The sequence below is a fragment of the Caretta caretta genome, chromosome 10 (assembly GCF_965140235.1).
Source record: "Caretta caretta isolate rCarCar2 chromosome 10, rCarCar1.hap1, whole genome shotgun sequence".
In the NCBI taxonomy this organism is placed as follows: domain Eukaryota; kingdom Metazoa; phylum Chordata; order Testudines; family Cheloniidae; genus Caretta; species Caretta caretta.
Window position 1 is genome coordinate 33529058 of NC_134215.1, and position 25879 is coordinate 33554936.

The 25879-nt window shown below is 42.8% G+C and overlaps 1 protein-coding gene across 4 annotated transcripts in view; it reads right to left on the reverse strand.

Annotated features, from left to right (window-relative positions):
- The window catches only part of CREBBP (CREB binding lysine acetyltransferase), a 183305-nt gene extending 159162 nt beyond the window's left edge, over positions 1-24143 (reverse strand). For 2 of the 4 annotated variants that reach the window (XM_048868270.2, XM_048868269.2), the window contains exon 1: positions 23714-24139. In XM_048868270.2, coding sequence (XP_048724227.1) covers positions 23714-23798 — 85 coding nt within the window. In that variant the 5' untranslated portion in view covers positions 23799-24139. Of the gene's footprint in view, positions 1-23713 lie in introns of all 4 variants that reach the window. The other 2 variants (XM_048868271.2, XM_048868273.2) reach the window with 2 other exon arrangements.
- Positions 24144-25879: the final 1736 nt, after the last annotated feature.

Genomic DNA, 25879 nt, shown 5'->3' on the forward strand with positions numbered 1-25879 from the left:
GTTTAAAACTTATACTCTGTGTGTGTGTGTGTGTGTGTGTGTGTACATATGCATAAACACACACACATTATATATATTAGCTTTTTGTCTGGTGAAAAATATTTCCCTGGAAGCTAACCTCCCCCACCCCCATTTACACTAATTCTTATGGAGAAATTGGATTCGCTTAACATCGTTTTGCTTAAAGTCGCATTTTTCAGGAACATAACTATAACGTTAAGCAAGGAGTTAATGTACTTATTCCTGCCATGAGTGCAGGGGACTGGACTAGATGAGCTGTCAAGGTCCCCTCCAGTCCTATCATTCTATGTCCTAACTTTAAAAGATATTAAATAACTAGAGTATGAGAAGGATGAATCATGCCAAAAACATTATACAGAAGAACTATGTTATTTTCCTCATAATAGTATTTTCAATGTTAATGTGCTAATACCTTCAAAAATACCCACTAATTCAGCTTTTTATTTAAATGGCCATAAGAACATTCCTGCTGATAGTGACATTATAATAAAAAGTAATAATGGGGACAACCTCTCCCACTCCACAAACTGTAAAACAATTCCTATCTTGCTTGAAGAGTGATTTCACAATTCGAAAAGGGCTTTCATTGTTCAGCCATTTCACTTTCATATCAAACCATAGTTATTTTTTAAATTATTAAACCACCATAATCATGTACTGATTTAGGTATTTTGAATAAATGAGCAGTTGACTTTGTATCTGTCCAACATTACTAAGAGCTGAAAATGCACCTTTGTCACTTGAAGGAAAATTTGTCCATAACTTTAATTTATGTATCTTTATTATTTAAATGTCTATACACAGTTCTAGATGCTTACAAATTGTAAAATAAACCACTCTGATGTCTATACACATTAGAATACTAGCTGCATAAAAAATTGACCTATGCCAGTAAGCTTATTTACACACAAAAGAATTCGTTATGCAATCATTAAGGTTGCTACACAAGTGATATAACCCCAAAAGGAAGTGGAAAAATACATCAAAGACTAATAGTACACACCCTCTATTCCCCCACCCACTTTACCACTACCACACACAACAATCTTTACCTTAACTCCACTCCCCTTCCCCAGATTACCACCCTCCCTTCTGCACACACTTCTTTACCAAAATGGCCCCTTCCCAATACTATTAGTTGTGAATGTTAACAGACAGGTTTTAATTAAATGAAACATTTTAGCACAGGTCATATGTATCCATCAGGTCAGCAGTTTGTCACTGAGGGAGATGCACATAATTCATATTTTAGAACAGTGGTTTTCAAACTGTGGTCCACGGACCCCTGGGGGGTCCACAGACTATGTCTAAGATTTCCAAAGGGTTATGCACCTCCATTCAAAAATTTTTACAGGTCCACAAATGAAAAAAAGTTGAAAACCATGTTTTAGAACAAACCCTGTATTGTATAACTTATCTGGGCTACAAAAAAAAAAAAAAAAAAAAAAAGAGGCAGTCATTAAAACAGATGGAGTTTAGAACCAGAAGGGACCATTAGATCATGTAGTCAAACCTCCTATACATCAGACGCCATTATATTTCACAGTTACCCATATACTAAGCCCAATAATTTGTGTTTGATTGGCTAAAACATGTCTTCCACAAAGGTATCCAGTCTTGGTTTGAAGATATCAAGAGATAGAAAGTCTGTCACTTATCTTAGTAATTTGTTCCAATGGTTAATCATGCACTGTTAAAAACATGGGCCTTACTTCTAGTTTAAATTGGTCTGGCTTCTGCTTCCAGCCATTACTCTGCTAGAGTCAAGAACCTGTTAGTATCTGGTATTTTCTCTCTGCGAAGGTACTTATACATGTGAGCCAGCTAGGGTCTAGCTGCGTCTCAGACTTCAGCTGAACACTCTGAAAGCAGTGACAAGGAAATAAGTATGTAAAATTAGTGAATGCTGTTGTATACTCTAACTGTAACACTATCAACTTTCCATTTAGCGGATTTTTTGTTCAAACCCTAATTACTACATTGAATTTGTTAACTTCTCTTACCAATTTAGCAAAAATTACTTATTTTTCTTTCCTACAGGAGATCATTGTATACCTTAAGCTGTTGTCTTCAGTTCACATTTAATCTTTTCCTTCTCTCCCCTACATGACCTCTTTGTATTTCTCTTCTACACCGTTCTGCCTCTACTTTGTTTCTTCTCCCCCCAGATTTCTCTTTATATTTCTCTTTTCTAAATTATTCCATCATCTCTCCATGTCCCACCAGCCCCAGTGAACTACTGTAGCGCTTACTTTCAGTGCTACTCATTGCTTTCCCAAGCAGCAAAGTTAAACCGTTAGTTAGTTTTCATTATTGCTGTTCAAAACCTTATTTGCAACAGCAAGACTGACAAGACTCTATAGTTAATTTTGATTCTGCTGAAGCTTGGTCAAGCTCTGAATAGCAGTGAACATAAGAATGGCCATACTGGGTTAGGCCAATGGTCCATCTACCCCACTGTCCTGTCCTCCAACAGAGGCCAATGCTTCAGAAGAAATAAACAGAACAGGGCTATTATCGAATGATCCATCTCCTGTCATCCAAACCCAGTTTCCAACAGTCGGAGATTTAGGGACACCCAGAGAATGAAGTTGCATCCCTCATCATCTTGGCTAACAGCCACTCATGGACCCATCCTCTATGAACTTATCTAATTTTTTATTTTTAACCCCATTATATTTTTGGCCTTCACAGATCCCCTGAAAGTGAGTTCCATAGGTTGACTATGCATTGGATGAAGGAGTATTTCCTTTTGTTGTTGTTTTTTTAAAATTGCTGCCTTTTAATTTCATCAGGTAACACATGAACCAAGTGTTACCCAATGAAAATATAATTTTCACTTCCTTATTTGCTTTCTCCACACCATTAATGATTTTATAGACCTCTGTCATATCCCTCCCCTTAGTAGTCTCTTTTCTAAGATGAACAGTTGCAGTCTTTTAAATCTCTCCTCATATAGAAGTTGTTCCATACCCATAATCATTTTTGTTGCCCTTCTCTGTACTTTTTCCAATTCTAATGAAGCCATCTGTCTGCAGACACAGGAAGACAATAATGCATGTTTACTCCTGGCCCATCTTTGAAGCTTACCATCAAAACCGAAAGGGCTAAAAGTTTTTTTTTCCTAACGAAAACGTAGATGCTGAAAAGGATAACAGCAGTTGCCCAAGCAAACTTCCCAAATGTCAGAGAAGTATAGATTTTTTTAAAGCCCTGCTCATAAAATTGCTCACACGAAACACTTGAGGAATAAAGAGAGAAATTAAAAGGAGATGAAAACAGAAGGAGAATGGGGAAAGAAAATAAGATGCTGTTTTGGCTTTTACTTTCACTTTATTTGAAAAATAATGAGGCAGGGAAAAAAAGGGAACAGTCACTGCCACCAACCATGGTTAGGGCTAAGATTTTGTCATGGATATTTTTAGTAAAAATCAGGGACAGGTCACTGGCAACAAAGAAAAATTCGCAGAAGCCCATGATCTGTCCCTGACTTTTACTAAAAATATCCATGATAAACTGGGAAGGGACTGGGGCAGCTGCGGGTGACTGAGAGTTCAGGGGCCCCCACCACCCATGAGGGCTCAGAGCTCCTGGGGCCCTCTGTGGCAGAAGAAAGCTGCCAGGATCCCACTGCCCCCCGTGGCAGTAGGGGGTTGCGGGGGTACCCCTGCTGCCGCCATGGTGGGAAGCTCCAGTTGTCCCTCTGCCCCAGGGCGGCGAGCTGCTGGGGTCCCCCTACAACCGCCGCAGTGGCCTGGGAGCTGCCGGGGTCCACCTGCCGCCCATGGTGGCTGGGAGCTGCTGCCTCAGGCAGTGGGGTACCTCACAGCTCACTGCTGCAGCAGGAGGCAACAGGATCCTGCAGCTCCCAGCCTCAGAGGCTGAAGTCACGGATTCGGTGACTTCCAGTAACAAAGTCATAGCCTTAACCATGCTCTTCAGCAAGTCGAGTGAGGCCAAAATTTTCTTGGGTGCCAAAAAGCTAGACACCCAAATATATACTTAGACAACTAAATACATGACTTAGTTTTCAATGGTGCTGAGCATCGGCAATTCCCATTTATTTAGGTGCCTATATATGGGCTTAAGTGTATCTGTAGACATCCAAATTCGGAAGTTTTAGCTACTAACTTCTCTGTAACTCAGGCCTTCTCTACACTGAAAAAACTACACATAACTATGTTGGTCAGAAGAGCGAAAAAACCGTATTACTGACCAGCATAGCTATGTTGACACGTCTTCCAGTGTAGATACAGCGATGCTGACAGAAGATGGCTTCTATCAACTCAGCTAACTTCATTTGGAGAAAGAAAAGGAGTACTTGTGGCACCTTAGAGACTAACCAATTTATTTGAGCATAAGCTTTCGTGAGCTACAACTCACTTCATCGGATGCAAGCTTATGCTCAAATAAATTGGTTAGTCTCTAAGGTGCCATAAGTACTCCTTTTCTTTTTGCGAATACAGACTAACACGGCTGTTACTCTGAAACCTTTCATTTGGAGAAGTGGTGTTCCTACACCAGACAGAAAAAAAAGCTGTGTGTCAGTGTAGGCTGTATTCACACTTCAGGTCTACAACAGCATAGCTATGCCAGTACAGTCCATGTAGTACAGACATATCCAGTTTCTCCATTCACAAAATGAGGACAATGATGCTTTGCAAAGCTCTGATTCCAACAGATGGAAAGCATACCGTAAGTACCCTAAGCTTCATCTTCCCTGCTCACTGTGCATGCTCTTGGGAGACCTGAGAGCCAAGTACTCACACACCATAGGGACTGGAAGAAGTTTTATAAACATAATACAAAAGATAAGAAAATGCAACAGAAGACGTCCACTGAACACCTAAAAAGATATTATCCATTCCTAATGCCCTGCAAAATTAGACAAATCTATTCTAAACAATAGAATGTTCATGCTTTATTATCAAAAGTAAGCACGTAAGAAAAAAACAGCATAAAGCTTAACACCGTGGATCTGTAAACATTCAGTATTCAAATCCCATTAAGATAATGATTCCATTTCCTGTTTTTATATTTCAGTCGCTGGTGTTGTGTTCACTAAAAAACCCATCAACATACAAGATCCATTTTAAAACAGTTATAATAAAATGCAATAGAACACACAAGTTTGCATATGCACTTTTGCTACAAATCCACAAAGGCAAGTGATTCTCTCAGCAGCTATAAAAAAATACTCCTTGCCAAAATGACTAAGTGACCCAATTCTCATGTTAAATGAACACACTCACACCCCTTACCCCCCCCCCCACACACACACAAAAAAAATCTAATCTCAAACATAATTGCTTACATTCAAACTTTTCTGTTAGTTTCTATGTTTGTCATTTTCAAATCCAAGGAGTGTCAGCAGTTAAGAGTATGTCTACACTACGGAATAAGGTCGAATTTATAGAAGTCGGTTTTTTAGAAATCGGTTTTATATATTCGAGTGTGTGTCCCCCCACAGAAAATGCTCTAAATGCATTAAGTGCATTAACTTGGCAGAGTGCTTCCACAGTACCGAGGCTAGAGGAGACTTCCGGAGTGTTGCATTGTGGGTAGCTATCCCACAGTTCCCGCAGTCTCCGCTGCCCATTGGAATTCTGGGTTGAGATCCCAATGCCTGATGGGGCTAAAACATTGTCGCGGGTGGTTCTGGGTACATATCGTCAGGCCCCCGTTCCCTCCCTCCCTCCGTGAAAGCAAAGGCAGACAATCGTTTCGCGCCTTTTTTCCTGAGTTACCTGTGCAGACGCCATACCACTGCAAGCATGGAGCCCGCTCAGGTAACCGTCACCCTATGTCTCCTGGGTGCTGGCAGATGCGGTACGGCTTTACTACACAGTAGCAGCAACCCCTTGCCTTGTGGCAGCAGACGGTGCAATACGACTGGTAGCCGTCATCGTCATATCCGAGGTGCTCCTGGCCACGTCGGCTGAGAGCGCCTGGACAGACATGGGCGCAGGGACTTAATTTAAAGTGACTTGACCAGGTCATTCTCTTTAGTCCTGCAGTCAGTCCTATTGAACCGTTTTCTGCCGGACAGGCAAGAGACGAGGATGGCTAGCAGTCGTACTGTACCATCTTCTGCCGGGCAGGCAAGAGATGAGGATGGCATGCAGTCCTTCTTCACCGTCTGCTGCCAGCCAAAGATGTAAAATATAGATGGAGTGGATCAAAACAAGAAATAGACCAGATCTGTTTTGTAGTCATTTGCTTCTCCCCCCCCCGCCCCGTCTAGGGGACTCATTCCTCTAGGTCACACTGCAGTCACTAACAGAGAAGGTGCAGCAAGGTAAATCTAGCCATGTATCAATCAGAGGCCAGGCTAACCTCCTTGTTCCAATTAGAACAATAACTTAGGTGCACCATTTCTTATTGGAACCCTCCGTGAAGTCCTGCCTGAAATACTCCTTGATGTAAAGCCACCCCCTTTGTTGATTTTAGCTCCCTGAAGCCAACCCTGTAAGCCATGGCATCAGTCACCCCTCCCTCCGTCAGAGCAATGGCAGACAATCGTTCCGTGCCTTTTTTTTGGTATGGACGCCATACCAAGGCAAGCATGGAGGTCACTCAGCTCACTTTGGCAATTAGGAGCACATTAAACACCACACGCATTATCCAGCGGTATATGCAGCACCGGAACCTGGCAAAGCGAAACCGGGCGAGGAGGCGACGTCAGCGCGGTCACGTGAGTGATCAGGACATGGACACAGATTTCTCTGAAAGCATGGGCCCTGCCAATGCATGCATCATGGTGCTAATGGGGCAGGTTCATGCTGTGGAACGCCGATTCTGCGCTCGGGAAACAAGCCCAGACTGGTGGGACCGCATAGTGTTGCAGGTCTGGGACGATTCCCAGTGGCTGCGAAACTTTCGCATGCGTAAGAGCACTTTCATGGAACTTTGTGACTTGCTTTCCCCTGCCCTGAGGCACAAGAATACCAAGATGAGAGCAGCCCTCACAGTTCACAAGCGAGTGGTGATAGCCCTGTGGAAGCTTGCAACGCCAGACAGCTACCGGTCAGTTGGGAATCAATTTGGAGTGGGCAAATCTACTGTGGGGGCTGCTGTGATGCAAGTAGCCCACGCAATCAAAGATCTGCTGATATCAAGGGTAGTGACCCTGGGAAATGTGCAAGTCATAGTGGATGGCTTTGCTGCAATGGGATTCCCTAACTGCGGTGGGGCCATAGACGGAACCCATATCCCTATCTTGGCACCGGAGCACCAAGCCGCCGAGTACATAAACCGCAAGGGGTACTTTTCCATAGTGCTGAAAGCTCTGGTGGATCACAAGGGATGTTTCACCAACATCAACGTGGGATGGCCGGGAAAGGTACATGACGCTCGCATCTTCAGGAACTCTGGTCTGTTTCAAAAGCTGCAGGAAGGGACTTTATTCCCAGACCAGAAAATAACTGTTGGGGATGTTGAAATGCCTATATGTATCCTTGGGGACCCAGCCTACCCCTTAATGCCATGGCTCATGAAGCCGTACACAGGCAGCCTGGACAGTAGTCAGGAGCTGTTCAACTACTGGCTGAGCAAGTGCAGAATGGTGGTAGAATGTGCATTTGGACGTTTAAAGGCGCGCTGGCGCAGTTTACTGACTCGCTTAGACCTCAGCGAAACCAATATTCCCACTGTTATTACCGCTTGCTGCGTGCTCCACAATATCTGTGAGAGTAAGGGGGAGACGTTTATGGCGGGGTGGGAGGTCGAGGCAAATCGCCTGGCTGCTGGTTACGCGCAGCCAGACACCAGGGCGGTTAGAAGAGCACAGGAGGGCGCGGTACGCATCAGAGAAGCTTTGAAAACCAGTTTCATGACTGGCCAGGCTACGGTGTGAAAGTTCTGTTTGTTTCTCCTTGATGAAACCCCCCACCCCTTGGTTCACTCTACTTCCCTGTAAGCTAACCACCCGCCCCTCCTCCCTTCAATCACCGCTTGCAGGGGCAATAAAGTCATTGTTGCTTCACATTCATGCATTCTTTATTCATTCATCACACAAATAGGAGGATGACTACCAAGGTAGCCCAGGAGGGGTGGTGGAGGAGGGAAGGAAAATGCCACACAGCACTTTAAGCAGAGCACTTTAAAAGTTTACAATTTTAAAATTTATTGAATGACAGCCTTCTTTTTTTTGGGCAATCCTCTGTGGTGGAATGGCTGGTTGGCCGGAGGCCCCCCCACCGCGTTCTTGGGCGTCTGGGTGTGGAAGCTATGGAACTTGGGGAGGAGGGCGGTTGGTTACAGAGGGGCTGCAGTGGCAGTCTGTGCTCCAGCTGCCTTTGCTGCAGCTCAACCATACACTGGAGCATACTGGTTTGGTCCTCCAGCAGCCTCAGCATTGAATCCTGCCTCCTCTCATCACGCTGCCGCCACATTTGAGCTTCAGCCCTCTCTTCAGCCCACCACTTACTCTCTTCAGCCCGCCACCTCTCCTCCCGGTCATTTTGTGCTTTCCTGCACTCTGACATTATTTGCCTCCACGCATTCGTCTGTGCTCTGTCAGTGTGGAGGACAGCATGAGCTCGGAGAACATTTCATCGCGAGTGCGGTTTTTTTTCTTTCTAAGCTTCACTAGCCTCTGGGAAGGAGAAGATCCTGTGATCATTGAAACACATACAGCTGGTGGAGAAAAAAAAAGGAACAGCGGTATTTAAAAAGACACATTTTATAAAACAGTGGCTACACTCTTTCAGGGTAAACCTTGCTGTTAACATTACATACATAGCACATGTGCTTTCGTTACAAGGTCGCATTTTGCCTCCCCCCACCGCGTGGCTACCCCCTCAACCTTCCCCCCTCCCTGTGGCTAACAGCTGGGAACATTTCTGTTCAGCCACAGGCAAACAGCTCAGCAGGAATGGGCTCCTCTGAGTGTCCCCTGAAGAAAAGCACTCTATTTCAACCAGGTGATCATAAATTATATCTTACTCTCCTGAGCATAACAGAGAGAGATAAAGAACGGATGTTGTTTGAATGCCAGCAAACATACACTACAATGCTTTGTTCTACAATGATTCCCGAGTACGTGTTACTGGCCTGGAGTGGTAAAGTGTCCTACCATGAAGGACGCAATAAGGCTGCCCTCCCCAGAAACCTTTTGCAAAGGCTTTAGGACTACATCTAGGAGAACCGCGAATGCCAGGGCAAAGTAATCCTTTCACATGCTTGCTTTTAAACCATGTATAGTATTTTAAAAGGTACACTCACCAGAGGTCCCTTCTCCGCCTGCTGGGTCCAGGAGGCAGCCTTGGGTGGGTTCGGGGGGTACTGGCTCCAGGTCCAGGGTGAGAAACAGTTCCTGGCTGTCGGGAAAACCGGTTTCTCCGCTTGCTTGCTGTGAGCTATCTACAACCTCATCATCATCTTCTTCGTCCCCAAAACCTGCTTCCATATTGCCTCCATCTCCATTGAAGGAGTCAAACAACACGGCTGGGGTAGTGGTGGCTGAACCCCCTAAAATGGCATGCAGCTCCTCATAGAAGCGGCATGTTTGGGGCTCTGACCCGGAGCGGCTGTTCGCCTCTCTGGTTTTCTGGTAGGCTTGCCTCAGCTCCTTCAGTTTCACGCGGCACTGCTTCGGGTCCCTGTTATGGCTTCTGTCCTTCATGCCCTGGGAGATTTTGACAAAGGTTTTGGCATTTCAAAAACTGGAACGGAGTTCTGATAGCACGGATTCCTCTCCCCATACAGCGATCAGATCCCGTACCTCCCGTTTGGTCCATGCTGGAGCTCTTTTGCGATTCTGGGACTCCATCATGGTCACCTGTGCTGATGAGCTCTGCATGGTCACCTGCAGCTTGCCACGCTGGCCAAACAGGAAATGAGATTTAAAAGTTCGCGGTTCTTTTCCTGTCTACCTGGCCAGTGCATCTGAGTTGAGAGTGCTGTCCAGAGCCGTCACAATGGAGCACTCTGGGATAGCTCCCGGAGGCCAATACCATCGAATTGTGTCCACAATACCCCAAATTCGAGCCGGCAAGGTCGATTTAAGCGCTAATCTACTTGTCAGGGGTGGAGTAAGGAAATCGATTTTAAGAGCCCTTTAAGTCGAAATAAAGGGCTTCATTGTGTGGACGGGTGCAGGTTTACATCGATTTAATGCTGCTAAATTCGACCTAAAGTCCTAGTGTAGACCAGGGCTAAGAGACTAAAGTAAAACTTCTTTATTCTGAATCCAAAAAGTGCAGGTCTTCACATCATAGTCAGTTAGTCTGAGTGATCAGCATCCAGGTCTGAACACCTGCATCAGCCTGGCTGGGTATGAACAGCCACCCTGCAAAAACCTACCCAAGTTACTGTGTCCTCACTGGTGCTGCACTCTCCCTTGTATATTGTTAGGCTTTCTGCGGGCATCCCACTGTTCTCTGGGCTGCAGTAAGCTCTATGGTTCTTTCCCAATGAATTGTGGGATATTCTGTCTGCCTTCTGGGCACAGAGGGAAATGTTGAAAGGCACTGAAGCAATATCTACAACCAACTGATTGAGCCTGTGTGCTCTCTTCAAGGCAGGGAAGTTACCAGCTTCAGTGAAAGCAGAACCCAGACTCTAACCCACAACCTCAACTGTACCAGCTAGCCCAGTTTTCAAACTTTCAAGCATCTCTTAACTCAGATGAGTGACTTGTGTGTTGATGGGAGAGTAGTAAGCGCCAACACCCAAGTAAGAGCCCATGCTAACTCTGCAGTGAAGACATACCAGAAGAGAAATCAGTGTTGCCAACTCTTTCAATTTTAATCACAAGTGTCACAATATTTGGTGTTTTTCTTAAGAGACCCAGCCCTTACTGGAATGTGATTCAGTGAGAATCTCAGCTTTCATATACAGAAAGTTTCTATCCCTTCATTGCAAAGAACAGTTTACAAATGTAGCCCAAGTGCACCCTTCAGACTCAAAATCCAATTTGTAAAATCTCACGATTTTTAAGCCCATCTCATGATTTTGGTGGATACCACTAGAATCTCATTTTTGAGGAACCACAGGTTTTTATGATGAATCCAAAACCTTCTGATCACCAAAAGAAAAGCATCCTACATCTAGAGTACATAACCACAAAGACATATCAGTGATTGCTATCAACACTTAATATTTTCAATAGCAGCCTATAATGAACCTCATATTTGGATTTGGAGATAGAAACTTGGTAGTAAGTAGTTTCTTTGCAACCCTGACCTTTTATAAAGTAGCTTCTTTCTAGATGAAGGGATGGTCTACACTGGGATCTTACATGAGCACAACTACATCTCTCAAGGATGTGAAAAATCCACACCCCTGAGAGACACAGCTATATCCACCTAACCCCAGGAGAAGACAGTGCTTGGTCGACAGAAGAATTGTACCACCTCTTGAGGAGGTGGATTATCTATGCTAACAGGAGAACCCTTCCCCCTGGTATAGGCAGTGTCTACAATGAAATGCTAGAGCAGCGCAGCTGTCACATATTCAGTGAAGACATATTCTAAGCTACAGAGAATTTATACAAACACTTTCTAAAGCAAATTATTTTATCTTTTGTATTTTTTTAATTTAACTTTATAAAAGTTAAATGTACAACAGTTTTTAGGTTTTAGAAAAATTGATTGAAACAACCTTTTAAATTCAAATTGTAATCTAGTCAGAAAAAGCAGCTAAGTAATAAACCAATATCCAGACAGAATATGATGGCCACATCTCTGTTTCTGCATGTTAATGTTTAGTTAATTATTTGGGGCTGTTTTATGAGGTCAGTTTAAAATTAACCTTCTTGTCATTTGTGTAACCAAACTTAGGTACTGAAAATAATCCAACTACCTTACATTCAGAAAGAATTAACTTCAGTGTTTGGAGAATCTTATTTCCCTCCAATCCCAATAATCAGTAAGGTTTGCTTTTTCTTTTTACAAAGACACCAGTTTCATTTTTTAAGTTTACTCCATTGCATACTTACTGAAAACAAAAATGTTCCTTCCTTGTTACAGAAATAGGGACTGCTGATCCTCCAGTTCAGTCACTAGGAAGCAGCAGAGCTGTCGTGAAGGTGGCACAGGCTGGCTCCTGTCTCACTAACTCCCTGTCTCAAATACAGTACTCTCAAAGCTAAAACCCATACTAAGATTATGGTAAATGTAAGCAAAGTGTCTCATAAGAGTAACAACCCTAGAAAGATAAATGTAAACAAAGTACAGATAAAATCCTTGGCTTCGGGGAGTGTTGGTGGAACAGACTAGTCTAAGGAAACTAAGGTAAGGAAAAAGAAAAGGAGTACTTGTGGCACCTTAGAGACTAACCAATTTATTTGAGCATGAGCTTTCGTGAGCTACAGCTCACTTCATCAGATGTTTAGGGAAAGTTTCTCAGGTTAGTGTCTCCTATCCTTCACAGGTGGGATATAGTGAGCAGTGCTGACAGGACTAGTGGGGCTAGGGGAAAGACCATCTTTGGGCTTGGCTACACTTACCTTTTATAGCGCTCTAACTTGTTGGCTCAGGGGCGTGAAAAATCACCCCCCTGAGCACAGCAGGTTAGAGCGCTTTAAAGCGCTGGTGTAAACAGGCTCCCAACGCTTGGAGCTAATCCCCTTGTGGAGGTGGATTACCAGGAGTGCTAGGAAAGCACTCTCCCAGCGCTCACGCATGACCACACTCGCACTTCAAAGCGCTCCCGCAACATTACTTTGAAGTTTCCAGGTAGCCATGCCCCTTGATAGAGATTAAGGTACTTCATACATCTAGCATTTCTTGAACTGAGATTGTGCCTCTAAGGGGCAACAGACAATGCTAAATTTGCCAAAAACCCAGCAGTTACTAAGTTCTAAGGGAAAGTAAAATGAGGAAAGTAGAAGCTCTGCTCCCTCATTCTGCCATGCTGCCCCCAATGGCACTTAGTGTCCCCCCTCCCTTTAAAAAAAAAAACAAAAAAAAAAAAACCCCACACTCTGCTCTCTGCTCACACTATGCTCAAAAATGGAAAAAAGAGTGAACTACTTTGGACCATCTGCACCTCATCCCACCCCCATCAAATCACTCAAATGGCTTCACGCCATTTTATAATTATGCGTTCTTGAAGCAGAACAATGCAGGAGGGAGGGACAGAAGGGAGGGGGCAAGAAGCTGAAGCACTCTGTGGGGGAGTTCTAGGTTGGATATTAGAAAAACTATTTCACTAGGAAGTTGGTGAAGCACTGGAATAGGCTACCTAGGGAGGTGGTAGAATCTCCATCCCTAGAGGTTTTTAAGGCCCGGTTTGACAAAACCCCGGCTGGGATGATTTAGTTGGGGTTGGTCCTGCTTTGAGCAGGGGGTTGGACTAGGTGACCTCCTGAGGTCTCTTCCAACCCTAATCTTCTATGATTGAATGATTCACTCCACTCAATATCCATCCAAGGCACCTCAACCCTAATCCAACAAAGGATTCTGGGATTGGGGTTAAAGCAATAAAACTGTAGCTGGTTTTAGAGTGGACAAAGTCTGGAAAACTCATGATCTATTTCATGCCTGGGGTAAATCTTGTAATCTTGGACCTGATGGCTGTTGCAGAGACGAAGCTTCCACATTGTACATTAGCCTTGTGGAGAAAGTAGTAAATAGTGTATGGAATACTCATGCATCAGATGTTTGGATGGCTGCACCTGAGAAGTTCTCTAATCTAGTTCCATTTTTTGTTTGTATCCTTTCTGAGAAAAAAGGAGCTATCATACTTTATTGTACTTTTTTCTCCTTTCTTGGATGGCCTCTTCAGCAGCTTGGATACTTACTCTGCCATTTTCTTCTCAAAGAGAGAATCAACAGCATTTAGAAAGGACACATTTTCCCTTGTATGAATACTTACTACTATTATCAGGTCATTTCTTGTGTTCAATCAATCATCATCCAATAATATCACTGTTGATTCTTTAGCTCTTGTTTATTTTTTCATGTTTTTCCATATGCAGTATTCAGTGGATATACAATCTTAGATCTTCCTGGAAGATTATATTCTGAGCATAATACTTCAACTGTTTTTTTGTTGTTGTTTTTTGTATTTGCTATTTAGCATAACAGGCAGGTGAAACTACCAAAATCAGGGTGGGACATTTCAGATTATATGGCATAACCTTCAATTGATCTGTGTCAATGTTGGGTTTCCAAGATGAACAGAAACCCACTAACCATGCTGCTCTCTCCAGTCTGTCCCATTCCCATCCCCTCTACGCTTCCAGACAGTTTAATAAAACTGTCTTATTGTTTCATAACAGGCATAAGCACACTTAGGTCCTCAACACTTTTTACAACAGTTAAAATTTCATTCACAAAAATATTAGAGCCTATTTTGAGTATCAAAATTATATAACAGATACACATATATACTATATTCATTTAAATGAATGAGTACAATAGATGTTCAAAGAAAACAAACAAATTAAAAAACCAACTGATTTGATTTTTTCCTGAAAAACACATGGCTTTTCTACAGCAGAATATTAATCTTTTCCAACTGTTGGGGTACACCTAGTTGATGGATTTTTTTCTTGAAAAAACAAGGTAAAAATGACTGCATCCAAAAGTACTTATCTTGAAAACAGAGTCTCATAAGCCACAGCCCACATAACAGAATAGGTGATTGGATAACTATCCTGACTCCTTTGCACTTGAACTTCTGAACACCTTTCTTGAATTGGGGATTAGGAGGAAAGACAAAATCTGCTTTGTCCATTTCTGAACCAGTGCATCAGTTACCAAGGCTCTCTTCTATGGTTACCCTAAAGAAATAAAACTGATGCCATGAATAGGTCCATCCTTCCAAAAGGATCCAGACAGAGCAGGACCATGAGCACAGAACAGTTCCCCCACTCAATATAATAGAGAGGGTGACTTTGAACTTTGGGCAGGGATGGTCTCCTTTCATTTTGCCATTTTCTCTTCTAGCAGCACAGTGGTGTCCTAGACAAGAGGAACAGCACTCAGACCTTTGGATAAAAGTGGAGATATGTGGTATAAATGGTCAGAAATAAACAGGACACTGCCAACTCAAAATGGAGTCAACCTCAAAATGTGAGTTAAGTAGTTTCAGGGCCAACATTTTCCTATTTGTCTAATTTGTTGCCCTGTCCCTGTGTGCAAAACCCAAACAAAGGAGGAACTGACTGACTTCTCAAATATTGAAACTGATTACACAAAGTAAAGTAATTGAAAGATTTAGATAAATGCTTTTTCTATAGTCTTTCAATTACAGTATAAAGGGTCACATTTGCTATTTCAAAAATTTACATGTACTAGTCTGAGGTTTAATACCACCAGTCAGGGTTAAAAAAATCATTCACTCCAGTAGCCACATCCAATGAAGTGAGCTGCTGTAGCTCATGAAAGCTTATGCTCAAATAAATTTGTTAGTCTCTAAGGTGCCACAAGTACTCCTTTTCTTTTTGCGAACACAGATTAACACAGCTGCTACTCTGAAACATCCCAAATAATACAACTGGGGTATACTATATTTAAACTCTAACGAGGCAGTCAACTTTCTATTTAATCTTTCTTTAACATAACTTTCTAAAAGTCTATTGCTTTTTTCCACATCTTCTTACCCTTTTGGCTTCACACCTCTGTAATGTATCTTTTCCCCGAATGGTCTTCAATGTATTTCCTCTTTCCCTTCTCACCCTCTTTGTCCCGTATCTCAGACCGTCTCATCTCCCCAAAATGTCTACTACATTTTTCTAACCTCTCTCTCCTCCCAGGCTCCCCTTAACACACTCACAGTTAACAGCCAGAAGTAAAAATGAAAAATGGGGGTAACACCCAAGTGAGAAACCAACCTCCCCCTACCTCGGGCTGCCGGAAAGAAGACAGCAGTGGAATTCCTATCAAGATGCTTGCCATAGACTCTTCTTTGGAGTAGGGAGTAATCATCTTTCAAATCAACCTCTGGTTAGGTGTCTCAATTGGATACTCCACAAAACTTTATCTAACAGCTAAAAGGTAAAAGCAGCACGCCTGTTCTGCTTCCCTCTGACACCAAAGAGCCTCCTGCCGCTGAGGGATATGCAGTCTCCACAGCTCCATCCCTTCTTTGGCTGCTTCTTGAGGAGTATCTTCACTACTCAGATCTCAGTCCCTCTGCTCCAGTGAGTAATTCCAGATCCTCCCTCTGCTATTGCTCATATTTCAAAAGCAGCAGCAAAACTGATGTGATTTTTGTCACATCAAGCTGCCCGCTGGATTCTGAAAAGCTACAGCCAAAAAACGTGTCAGATTTTTTATTTGCTGTAGCTTGCAAAACTCTGAACAGCAGCAAGGCCACTGAAGCTATCCATCCACTGACCAGGAAGACACGCTATTCGTTCCAAACATAGTGTAAGATTATCTTTACAGCCATAAAAACTAGAAATTTCAGGGTTTTAAAATGAAATCTTAAAATTTGGCACTCACCTAGGAAAGCTTCCTGTCTCACCATACCGACACAGTGAATGCATTTTTTCAGCCTTGCTTGTAACAACAGGTAAAACATTTTCACACGTATATAATTTAAGTCTATTCTGTTCCTCTAAAAAGGTGGAATGATGAGAAAAGAATGCTTAAAATTAAAAGCTGGCTCTTACTGAAAGGAGCATGAAATGCACAAACTGTATGGAACAGAAAGTCAACAGGCAAGTCCCTTTGGTTTGGCCTCCATAAACTAACAGCTCTGCAGCCTCCACATAGTGCAGTGAAGGAGAGACAACCCACCTCTGATGAATGAACAGATACTAACTCAAGGGGAGGAAATTCTCTTGCCAGGCAAACATTTGTAGTGCTGCATAACTGTAAAATTACTGTCAAATGTCAGACATGTAGCACAATAGGTACTGTTTATTTTGTTTTTAAATTAGCTTCAGATTATTTTTTCGGCAACTGGCAATATTAAAGGGGTGAAAAGTCTACCTGCTCATATCTCCTTTTGAATCACAAAAGCTCCTAAAGCATTTCTTTCAGTTCAAGGAAATGTGGGGTTTACATTCCTTCATCTAAAAGGAAGCATCAATTTAATGCAACTATACCCTCATTATATATATATTATATTCTGAAACTCTCTCCCACGAAGTGTCTTCTTAATATAGATATACAATACACATATTTAGATGTAATTTAATCATTGTTACCTTAACCTACTATAAAGAATAATTTAAGCAACATTATAAACGAGCAAACCCATGACACATTGTAAAAATTAACAATGAAACAAAACTTACGTTCTTTACTGTTCCTTTATGCTGTATAAATGTGGCCTCAATGTTGTATTTTTATGTTTAATTCTAAATCCCTGAAGCACACTTTTTTCTTTGCTTGGCAATTTAGCTTTGAGAGCCTGGGCAAAAGTGTACAGCACTGAAGCATATACCAAATATACATAAGGAAGAGATCACATGCCCACGGGAGACTCGGAAACAATGATTTTATACACTTTACTGTAAGAAACCTTCAGCTTTCAACGTGCTGCATAAAAATACCAACATCATCATACCAGAATGATAGTCAACCCTGTGTAAAGCACTATGGTCCTGAACCTGCAAGAAGCCAAGTAGTCTCAATTCCCATTGACGTCAATGAGCTGAGGCTAGTCAGCACCATCAAGCTGGTCAACCCTTCATTGGCTCTTATCCTGTATAACCATACAAAGATTCTGTATATCTTTGAACTGCATCTCTAAAATTTAGAAAAAAAGACTTAAGACTGTTGCTACTACAAAACAGATTCAAATTCAATATCTACAAGATCCAAGCTTTGTATTAACTTATGGCTTTATCCCAGAAGAGTACACAAAGGCAGAAACTATACAGAGAGGAAGTAAACACACACCAATTTATCATTATGAATAAGGGTAACTCCAGAAATAGTGAGATGCCTGCTTATATATGGCAGAAAAATGCATCCTGATCTAGGATGCTCCAACTTCCTTCTCACTGCACAAGAGAAGGCTGCTGCCTCAAAATGTTGCACCAAATAAGCTTTTAACAACAGACAAGAACTAAATTACTTCTACCTGTGATTGGTGGGGATGAGGTAGGAGGTCTTTCACCTCTCAGACAGAACAGTTCATTTTGCTATATCAGACTTACTCTGGGAGTTCTCACCAGGTCATACTTGATACTATGCTTATACACCTGTTATTTTATTATATGAATACTGAAAAGTTATTGCACTTAAAGCGTACGTTGTATTTATTAAGTGGTTTAAATTTTTAAACTTATTTTTCTCTTGTGTGGCAAAGGAGAAGGTAAATGCAAGATGAAGTGGAGTAGTGATAGACTGCATGAATTACATCTGGTTCAGAATTTAATATTTAGTAATTTGCAGCAATAATCAAGATGACAGTTCTCTTCTGGTTGCCACACTGTTTTTGCACAGTCTATGATGCTTGCAACGTGCATGAATTAACAGAAGTTTTTCAAATTGAAAGTGTAAACCACGTAAAGAAGAATATGTCAGATTCCTAAACTGTCCCAGTTATTTCACTGTACATGGCCATAACCTGAATTTCTTCTGCTGATGTTTCATAAAAACAAAATTCTGCTTATGTAGCAAGATTTTTGTATGTGTCTTTCTTCACATTTTATTATTAGAGACAATTGCATCAAAACAAGATCACTGTTTAATAGTTCGTCTCTTATGACCGCTTATTCTTCATCTGAAGTCATAACATTCTGTTTGGTACATCACATTGATTGCTGTGGAAATAACTGTGATGGTATGGACACAGGGTTATGACCAAGTCAGGAAACTACAGCAGGAATAGAAATTGAATCACCTCTACAAAGAAAACTTCAAGAATTACCCTAACAGATAGCAGGAGACCTCAAAGGTGCAGCAAAGCGTGCCCCCTCATGCACACCTCCTAGATTCCTGTCTTATGTTCTGCAGAGGATTACACATGGGTAATGGGTCTGTTCCACAACACAGCACAGGGCAGGGCAGAATTTATCCTGAAATTTATAAAGCCATAAAAAAAATGCACCCATTGATAAACTTCTGGGCACATGTACAATTAGAATTCAAAATATAATTTTTGACAAATTAACACTGCAAAGCACAAAATACCTCCCATGTGAATTTCCATGCAAGATCAGACCTGTAATCCATTTAGCATCCTACCTCTGACACAGGTTATCATCATATGCTTTAGAGGACAATGCAAGAAACCCATAATGGATAATTTTGGAATAAGATGCCAAGGGGAATTTCTCTTCTGAACATCATGCTGTTAGTATGTTTTTCTTATATCCCAAAGCATACGTTTTTATCTCATTTATATATTTTTATCCTATCTAGTGTAACTGTGCGTTCTCATCCAAACACATAATCCATTTTTGAATCCTACCAAGCTCTTGGTCTGAATTACATCTTATGGCACTGAATTATATAGGTCCATGGGGAAGACACTTTGTGATGTGATAAAATCATAAAAAACTCAGCTCAGTCCACTTACACATGTCTCCTTTCATGATTCTCTCCCCTGCTCCCCACCACTATACATACACCTGGCCAGCCTTAAGAACCAATATACCTGCAAAAGACTGAGTTGTATTTTTCTCACTATAACCACATTTTATGCTCTAAGTGCCTTGGAAAAAGTTTGCAGGATAATGGAATGCAATGTGCTGCAAATAAATGTAATACATTCCATAGAACAATTTAAAAAACACAATATAAAGCATTTGTTCTTCATCTGTATCTTTTTTCCAAGTATCATTTCTTTCATAATTTTTTCTCAGCAGAATTCAAATTTACTAACTACTGTTGGGATTGTACATGAATGTAAATCCAATAAAAAGTCTTCTGGTATACAAGTGACCTTTTGTGTTTGCACATTTGATCATACAGGCAATAAGTTTCATGGAAGCAAATTTTATTAGCTGGGCATAACAGTTAATGCTTTAAAACGAAAAAACTGAAATGTTCACATGGCACACAAATGGAGATAGGTTTAAACCACTTTGTAAAGTCATATGAATTCACAATTAGGTACATGAATATTTACTCCCATTGTCTGTCTTAATTTAAATAGAAGGTATTATCTTTAAGATTTCAGGGCCGTAAAATCTGGATGATTTTTATTAAACTAACTTCTTTTAAACTGAAAGAAATGATACCTGAAGTGCATAACCATATTTCTTGGGTATAGTGCAGAAAAAAGGTCAAAGTAAAATGAGTATACATGTATAGTTTAACTTCTTAAAACTGTTTTAGTTAAAAATATAGTGAGTAAGAAATACAGCTAACAATTTTTAAATTATGCAGATTAATTCATATCAAGGTAATTTTTTTCTATTTTAAATAATTCAAAATATTTTAAAATATTTATGTTTAAAACATACACTGGACAGTCATAAACTTCATTAATTGTCACAACTACTTGTACAGATGTTTAAGAAACAGACATGCTAATTAATCAATCAGTACATAATTTGAAGTTGCAAAAAACACCAGGCAACTCAATGTTAAAACTGCAGTTTAACAACTCAGCCACCCTAACTTCCCTAAATCATGTGAGTGTACAATTTTATAAACATTTAAAATTGTAAAGACTATAAAATAAAACAATTTGAATGACTACCACTGTTAGTTCTTGAAAATAATATATTTCTACAGCACCAAAAGTTTGCAAGGCATTTAACAAATACAGATGCCTTGTTTCCCTTGTTTGCACCATAGCATACAGTAGTAAAAATCACAGCAGCCACAGTATATTGGCTCCTTTAGGTATCTTAAAGGATGCCCATTTTGCTACATCTTTAGATAAAATGCTACTAATTAATATATCATCAGTTCCCACACAGCATGCATTGGCTCCAGAGACGTTAATTTAAAAATCTGGATGGTCTACTGTACATCATGACAAAATGTGAATACTGACAACAAACTAAATGATTATGGCCCTTAAAGATTAAAATTACCAGTTACCATAAACCTATTTTACATTAAATATTTTTATAAAGAGGCTGCAACTTAGCTGTTATGAAATAAATACGAGATGAAACAAGAGTTAAATGCTTAAAGTTGTGCAACAAGAAAGTCACTTAGTATTTAAGAAAGAAATAATTATACAGAAACAAAACACATTGATCCTTCCTCCTGGTTAGGTTGATAAATGAAAACCCTTTCCCATGGATATTTTACTCATTAGCTTAGTTATGTGGATGAAACTGGTCAACTAGTGGGCAGCTAGCTGTATTCCCAGTAACTAGCTTTGATTAGTGTACAGTGTTGCTGTTGTAAGAACACAAGCACCTTAGTAATCCAACTAAAATACTGACTTATGACATATACACTGTATTAATTCTATCAATATACCTTGATTTTCTACTGCTAATAAAATGCTAAATGAAAGTGTAATTTAAAAATGTACAGAACTATGACATTAACAAAAAAGTTCATAAAAGTTCATAAGCCTTCTAACTAACTTCAATCACGCAAACATTACTCCAATACACCAAGGAACATTTGCCTCAAACAATTCTTACATCACCCTAGAACAAATGGAAAGAACCAAAATTCTGCATATTCTAATCTCAAGGAAAACTGTTTCTACAAGAAAGATTGAAGTTAACAGGTAATATTTACCCAGAAAATGGGCTTCTTAAATCTACTAACTGCTACAGAAAGCAGCATGTGAAAGGGAAACAAGGAAGAACTTAGCTATAATTAATGGTATTTTCATCAAACGTTTAGTCCAATGGGACTACTCACAATACTAAAAGCAAGCATGTCTGTAAGCATTTGCAGGACTGAGGCTTTATTCATCATTCAATAGCAGAACATAACAGCCTGCTGATTTTGAGGGCACATCACTCAAACCTATCAACTGGAGCAACTGGTCAAAGGCAATTTTCATGGTTGTAACGCAACTTTGTTATTAAACCAACAGGCAAGAAAATCCCATTTTAAGTTCAGAGTTTTGAGTAATATTTTACATAAGAACCCTAACAATTTGTATTGCCTACTAGCAGTGGCAACAAATATAAAAACATTCAATTGGAAAAAGCACTTTCAACATACTTAAGATCAACAACAAAACCAATGCTACCTGCAACTTTTTTAATCTTAATTTTTATCTTTAAAGTTATTTTAGACATTGTGCCTACTGAGATATTCCTATTTGTCAGACCTGTAGTACTTGCTCTGACACTGTCATTTTTCTATTGACCAAGGACCTAACTCCGCAAACACTTTTGCACATGCTTAAGGTTATCTACTGGAGTGATTCCCTTGAGTTCACGGAGACTACCCATATGCATAAGTAAGTTTGCAAAACTGGGACATTCTCTCTCTTTAAAATTAAAACATCCAAAATTATCACCTTCAAAATTCACCATTTCAAATCTTTTACCTACCATTGTTAAAACCTAAAGTGACTATATGAAAGATCAGAAAAAATTATTTCAATTTTTTTAGTTTACATGGTGCATTTCACAGCAATGTGTATTGTCATTCACTGTCAACTCCAGTCAGTTCCAAAAAAGAGTTAAAATGGCTAAGTACTACACCTGACCTAGAGTTCTTTTGCCAATTTTTGTACGTTTTCTTTTTCAAGTGTTCCTCTGCTCCCCACCTGTTATCAGAAAGACTCAGAGAAACAGTAAGGATGGCTGTAAGACAACCTACTGTCAAATTTACACCACATTAATGTGTAAACATTACAACACTACTTGGGGTGTTTTCATATATACAAGATAATGTACCATACAACTGAAATGCTTAACAAAATATGCACTTTTTTTTTTTTTAAGGAAAATTGCTCAGAGCAGACTGAGTCAACCATTTACTAAACCCAGTTTTTAGTTAAGAACAGGGTTGTGATAATACATTCAAGGATGAAACTGGATGCACACACAAAAGTACACAAAAGAAATGCATGTGTACTGCACAGAATTATATTTTAAGGGAGGAAATTTGACAGCTCATAAAATACGCTGATCCAGTGTGTTTAAAAACGACATCATATGCTCTGAAAAAAACACTATTGTCCAAAGCCAAAACTTTTGAAAGTAGTTACTGTGAAAGAAAAACACCTACTTCTCTGAACCACTTCACACTGATTCCCACATATTTACACAGCATTTCTGAACAGATAGGAGCTATTCCAGCACACTGGGTAACTATGCGGTTTTGACAAAGTTATACATGCACAGACTGCAGGAATAAATCTCTCTGAACACACGTTTTCCTGAGAAACCAAAAAAGCCTTTGAAGATGTTGCCTCAGTCCGAAAAAAATATAGAAATTTTAAAGTTCTGGTTGGCTCGCTCCATCGTTAACTTACACTTGTTTACCAGGCACAAACAAGCGCAAGGTGAGTCTGAAACAATCCCCTTTGCTTCCCTCAGGTCTTACTACGCCCTAGAGCCCTTCACTGTTTACAGATCTGTGGTTACGGGCTGAAGTTACACACAGGGTCCGACCCAGTGGCCATGGACCCAGCTGGAAGAGCCCCGGGAGTCAGGTGCAGGCGGTAGACCTCCGGCAGGGCAGGCTCCGTTCCTGTCCTGCCGGCTCTGTCGGCTGGCAGGGACCCCGCTAGGTGCGAGTCACCCCGGACAGCGAGGGGCTACCGGCCGGTTCCGCGGGGAAGCTCGTTTCTCCCGATCTCCTAGGCGAGAAGCCGCCCCCATGAAGCCGCCCCCTGCCCGGTTCCGAGGGAGGGGAGCTGCGAGCTCCGGGCCCGGGCTGCCCGCCTCCGGCCCCCTCACCTGTGCTGTCGCTGGCGGAGAAGCCCGGCGAGTTGAGCTTGGCTCGCTTGGGGTTGGGCGGCCCGTCCAGTAAGTTCTCCGCCATGGTAGCCGGCTCGGCGGTCACAGCTCCAGCCCCGCGCCGCCCGCCGGGGCCGCCCGGATCCTGCGCTCCCGGCCTCGGGCAGCCGCCAGCAGAGACTCCGCGCGGAGCGCCCAGGAAAACTCGGCCGAGCAACAGCGCCGCTTAGTGCTCGGCCGGCGGCGGCCCCCGCTGCCCCATGCCCGGGCCGGGCCGCCGCCGCAGCAGGCCGCAGGGAGGAGGGCTCGGGACGGGGTGGGGAGAGAGCCCAGCGCCCCCGCCCTGCCTGGCTCGCTCCTCCCGGCCGCTCCCCCTCCCTGCCGAGCGAGGAGGTGCCCGGATGGCGGCTCAGTCAGTCACTCAGGGAGCATAGCGCCCCCCCACCCCGCTCCTCCGCGCCCCGTCCCGTCCCGTCCCCTCCCCTCCGAGCGGGGGACTCGCCCCGGCCCCGCGCCGGGCCCTCACTCGGCCCCTCGACCCCCGCCCGCCCAGGAGCAGCCGCCACCGCCGGCAAGAAAAACAATGAGCGCAGCGCGGCGGCCGCGGCGGCCACTGCTCTCGTTCCCGGCGGCGGCGGCGCCCGGCTCGCCCCCCGGCTGACGCTGCCCCGCTGGCCGAGCCCGTCTGCCCCTCCGCGGCGCTCCGTGCGGCTGCCCGTGCTCCGGCGGGCGGCCCCGCTGCCCTGGCCCGGCCCGGCCCGGCCCCGCTCCCGCCCGCGCCGCGCTCCGGCTCCGCGACAAGATGGCGGCTGTTGATTCCTCAATTAAAAAAAAAAGTTTTTTTTTCTCTTCTCTTTTCCAGGGACCATGGGGGCGGGGCGGGGGCGGAGCCTGCGTTCTGCGTCACCGCGCACAGGCACGCCCCTCCTCGCCGCACCCGTAAAGACACGAGCGCTGCCGGAAAGAGGCGAACTGAGCCTGAGTTGCCAAGAGGCTCCTAGCTGTGGGAGGAAAGGATGCAAATATATGTAAATAAACACGTAAATTAACCCCTCCCCTCTGGTCCTACTAAATTATCCAGGGACCTATCCCCTGGAGCCACATAGGATGGGCACCTCTGCTGTCCCACTGGTGCAACAGCACCTGCCAAGCATATGCACCCCTCAAACACTACCTCCCTGCACTGGCCCCTGACCCTGTGCTGTGTGCCCGCCTTCTATAGGACCACTGCAACAGGGGGAAGCACCCCATTGTCTCCTCTTCCAGCCTGCCACCCGTGTGTCCCCATAGGGGCAGTGCATACTCTCCCCCTGCCAACCCAGTCCCACAGACCCATAGCTCTGGTACAACAGAGTGCAACACCCACCAACTTTTACAGAGAGCATCAAACTAGACTTTTGTTGCCTTGGAAGACCTGGAGTACAGCCCTCTGCTCCATGCTGCTCACCTATAATACTGGTGCAATAGGCCGCAACACTGCTTCCCCATTGCCCTGTCTGCCCATACCCTTCACATGCTGCTTCCCTGTCGAGCCAAATCTCTTGCCCGCAGGCTGCCTCCCCGTAGCACCCACACCCCATCTCACTGGTGTGACACGATGCACCATGCTGCCTACCCATAGCACCCAAACCTCTTATCAACATTCACCCATACCCCCTTCCACCTCATAATGCCCCTCCCATATCCCCCATACTGTTTTCTCCATAATGCCCACCTCATACAGCCTCTCTGTAGTGTCCATACCTTCCCACAGCACCAGCCTGTGCCCACTTCATGCCTTCCCCATGGTGTCCAGCCACCGCTCCCATGCTGCCTCCCTATGGTACCTAAATGTCTATGTGATGCTCTCTATCCTCACACACCCAATTCCTGCAACACCCCAACCTTCACACAACACTTGCCCACATATCTATCATGCTGCTTCGCTGCAGTTCTTGCACAACCACCTTTTCAGCCTCATGCTGCCATCCCACAGCATGTGCACACCCCAGACAGTCTCCCCACAACATCAATCTACCTGTGCACCCCCTTGCTGCTCCATGCAATGTGTGCACATCCATCACATCGCCTCTGCATATTACTGGGATTATTTCAACTGGAAAAGAAAAGTTAAAGAGACTTAATTGAGGTACTCCACTTACAACGTTGAGGGTTAGAAAAAATTAT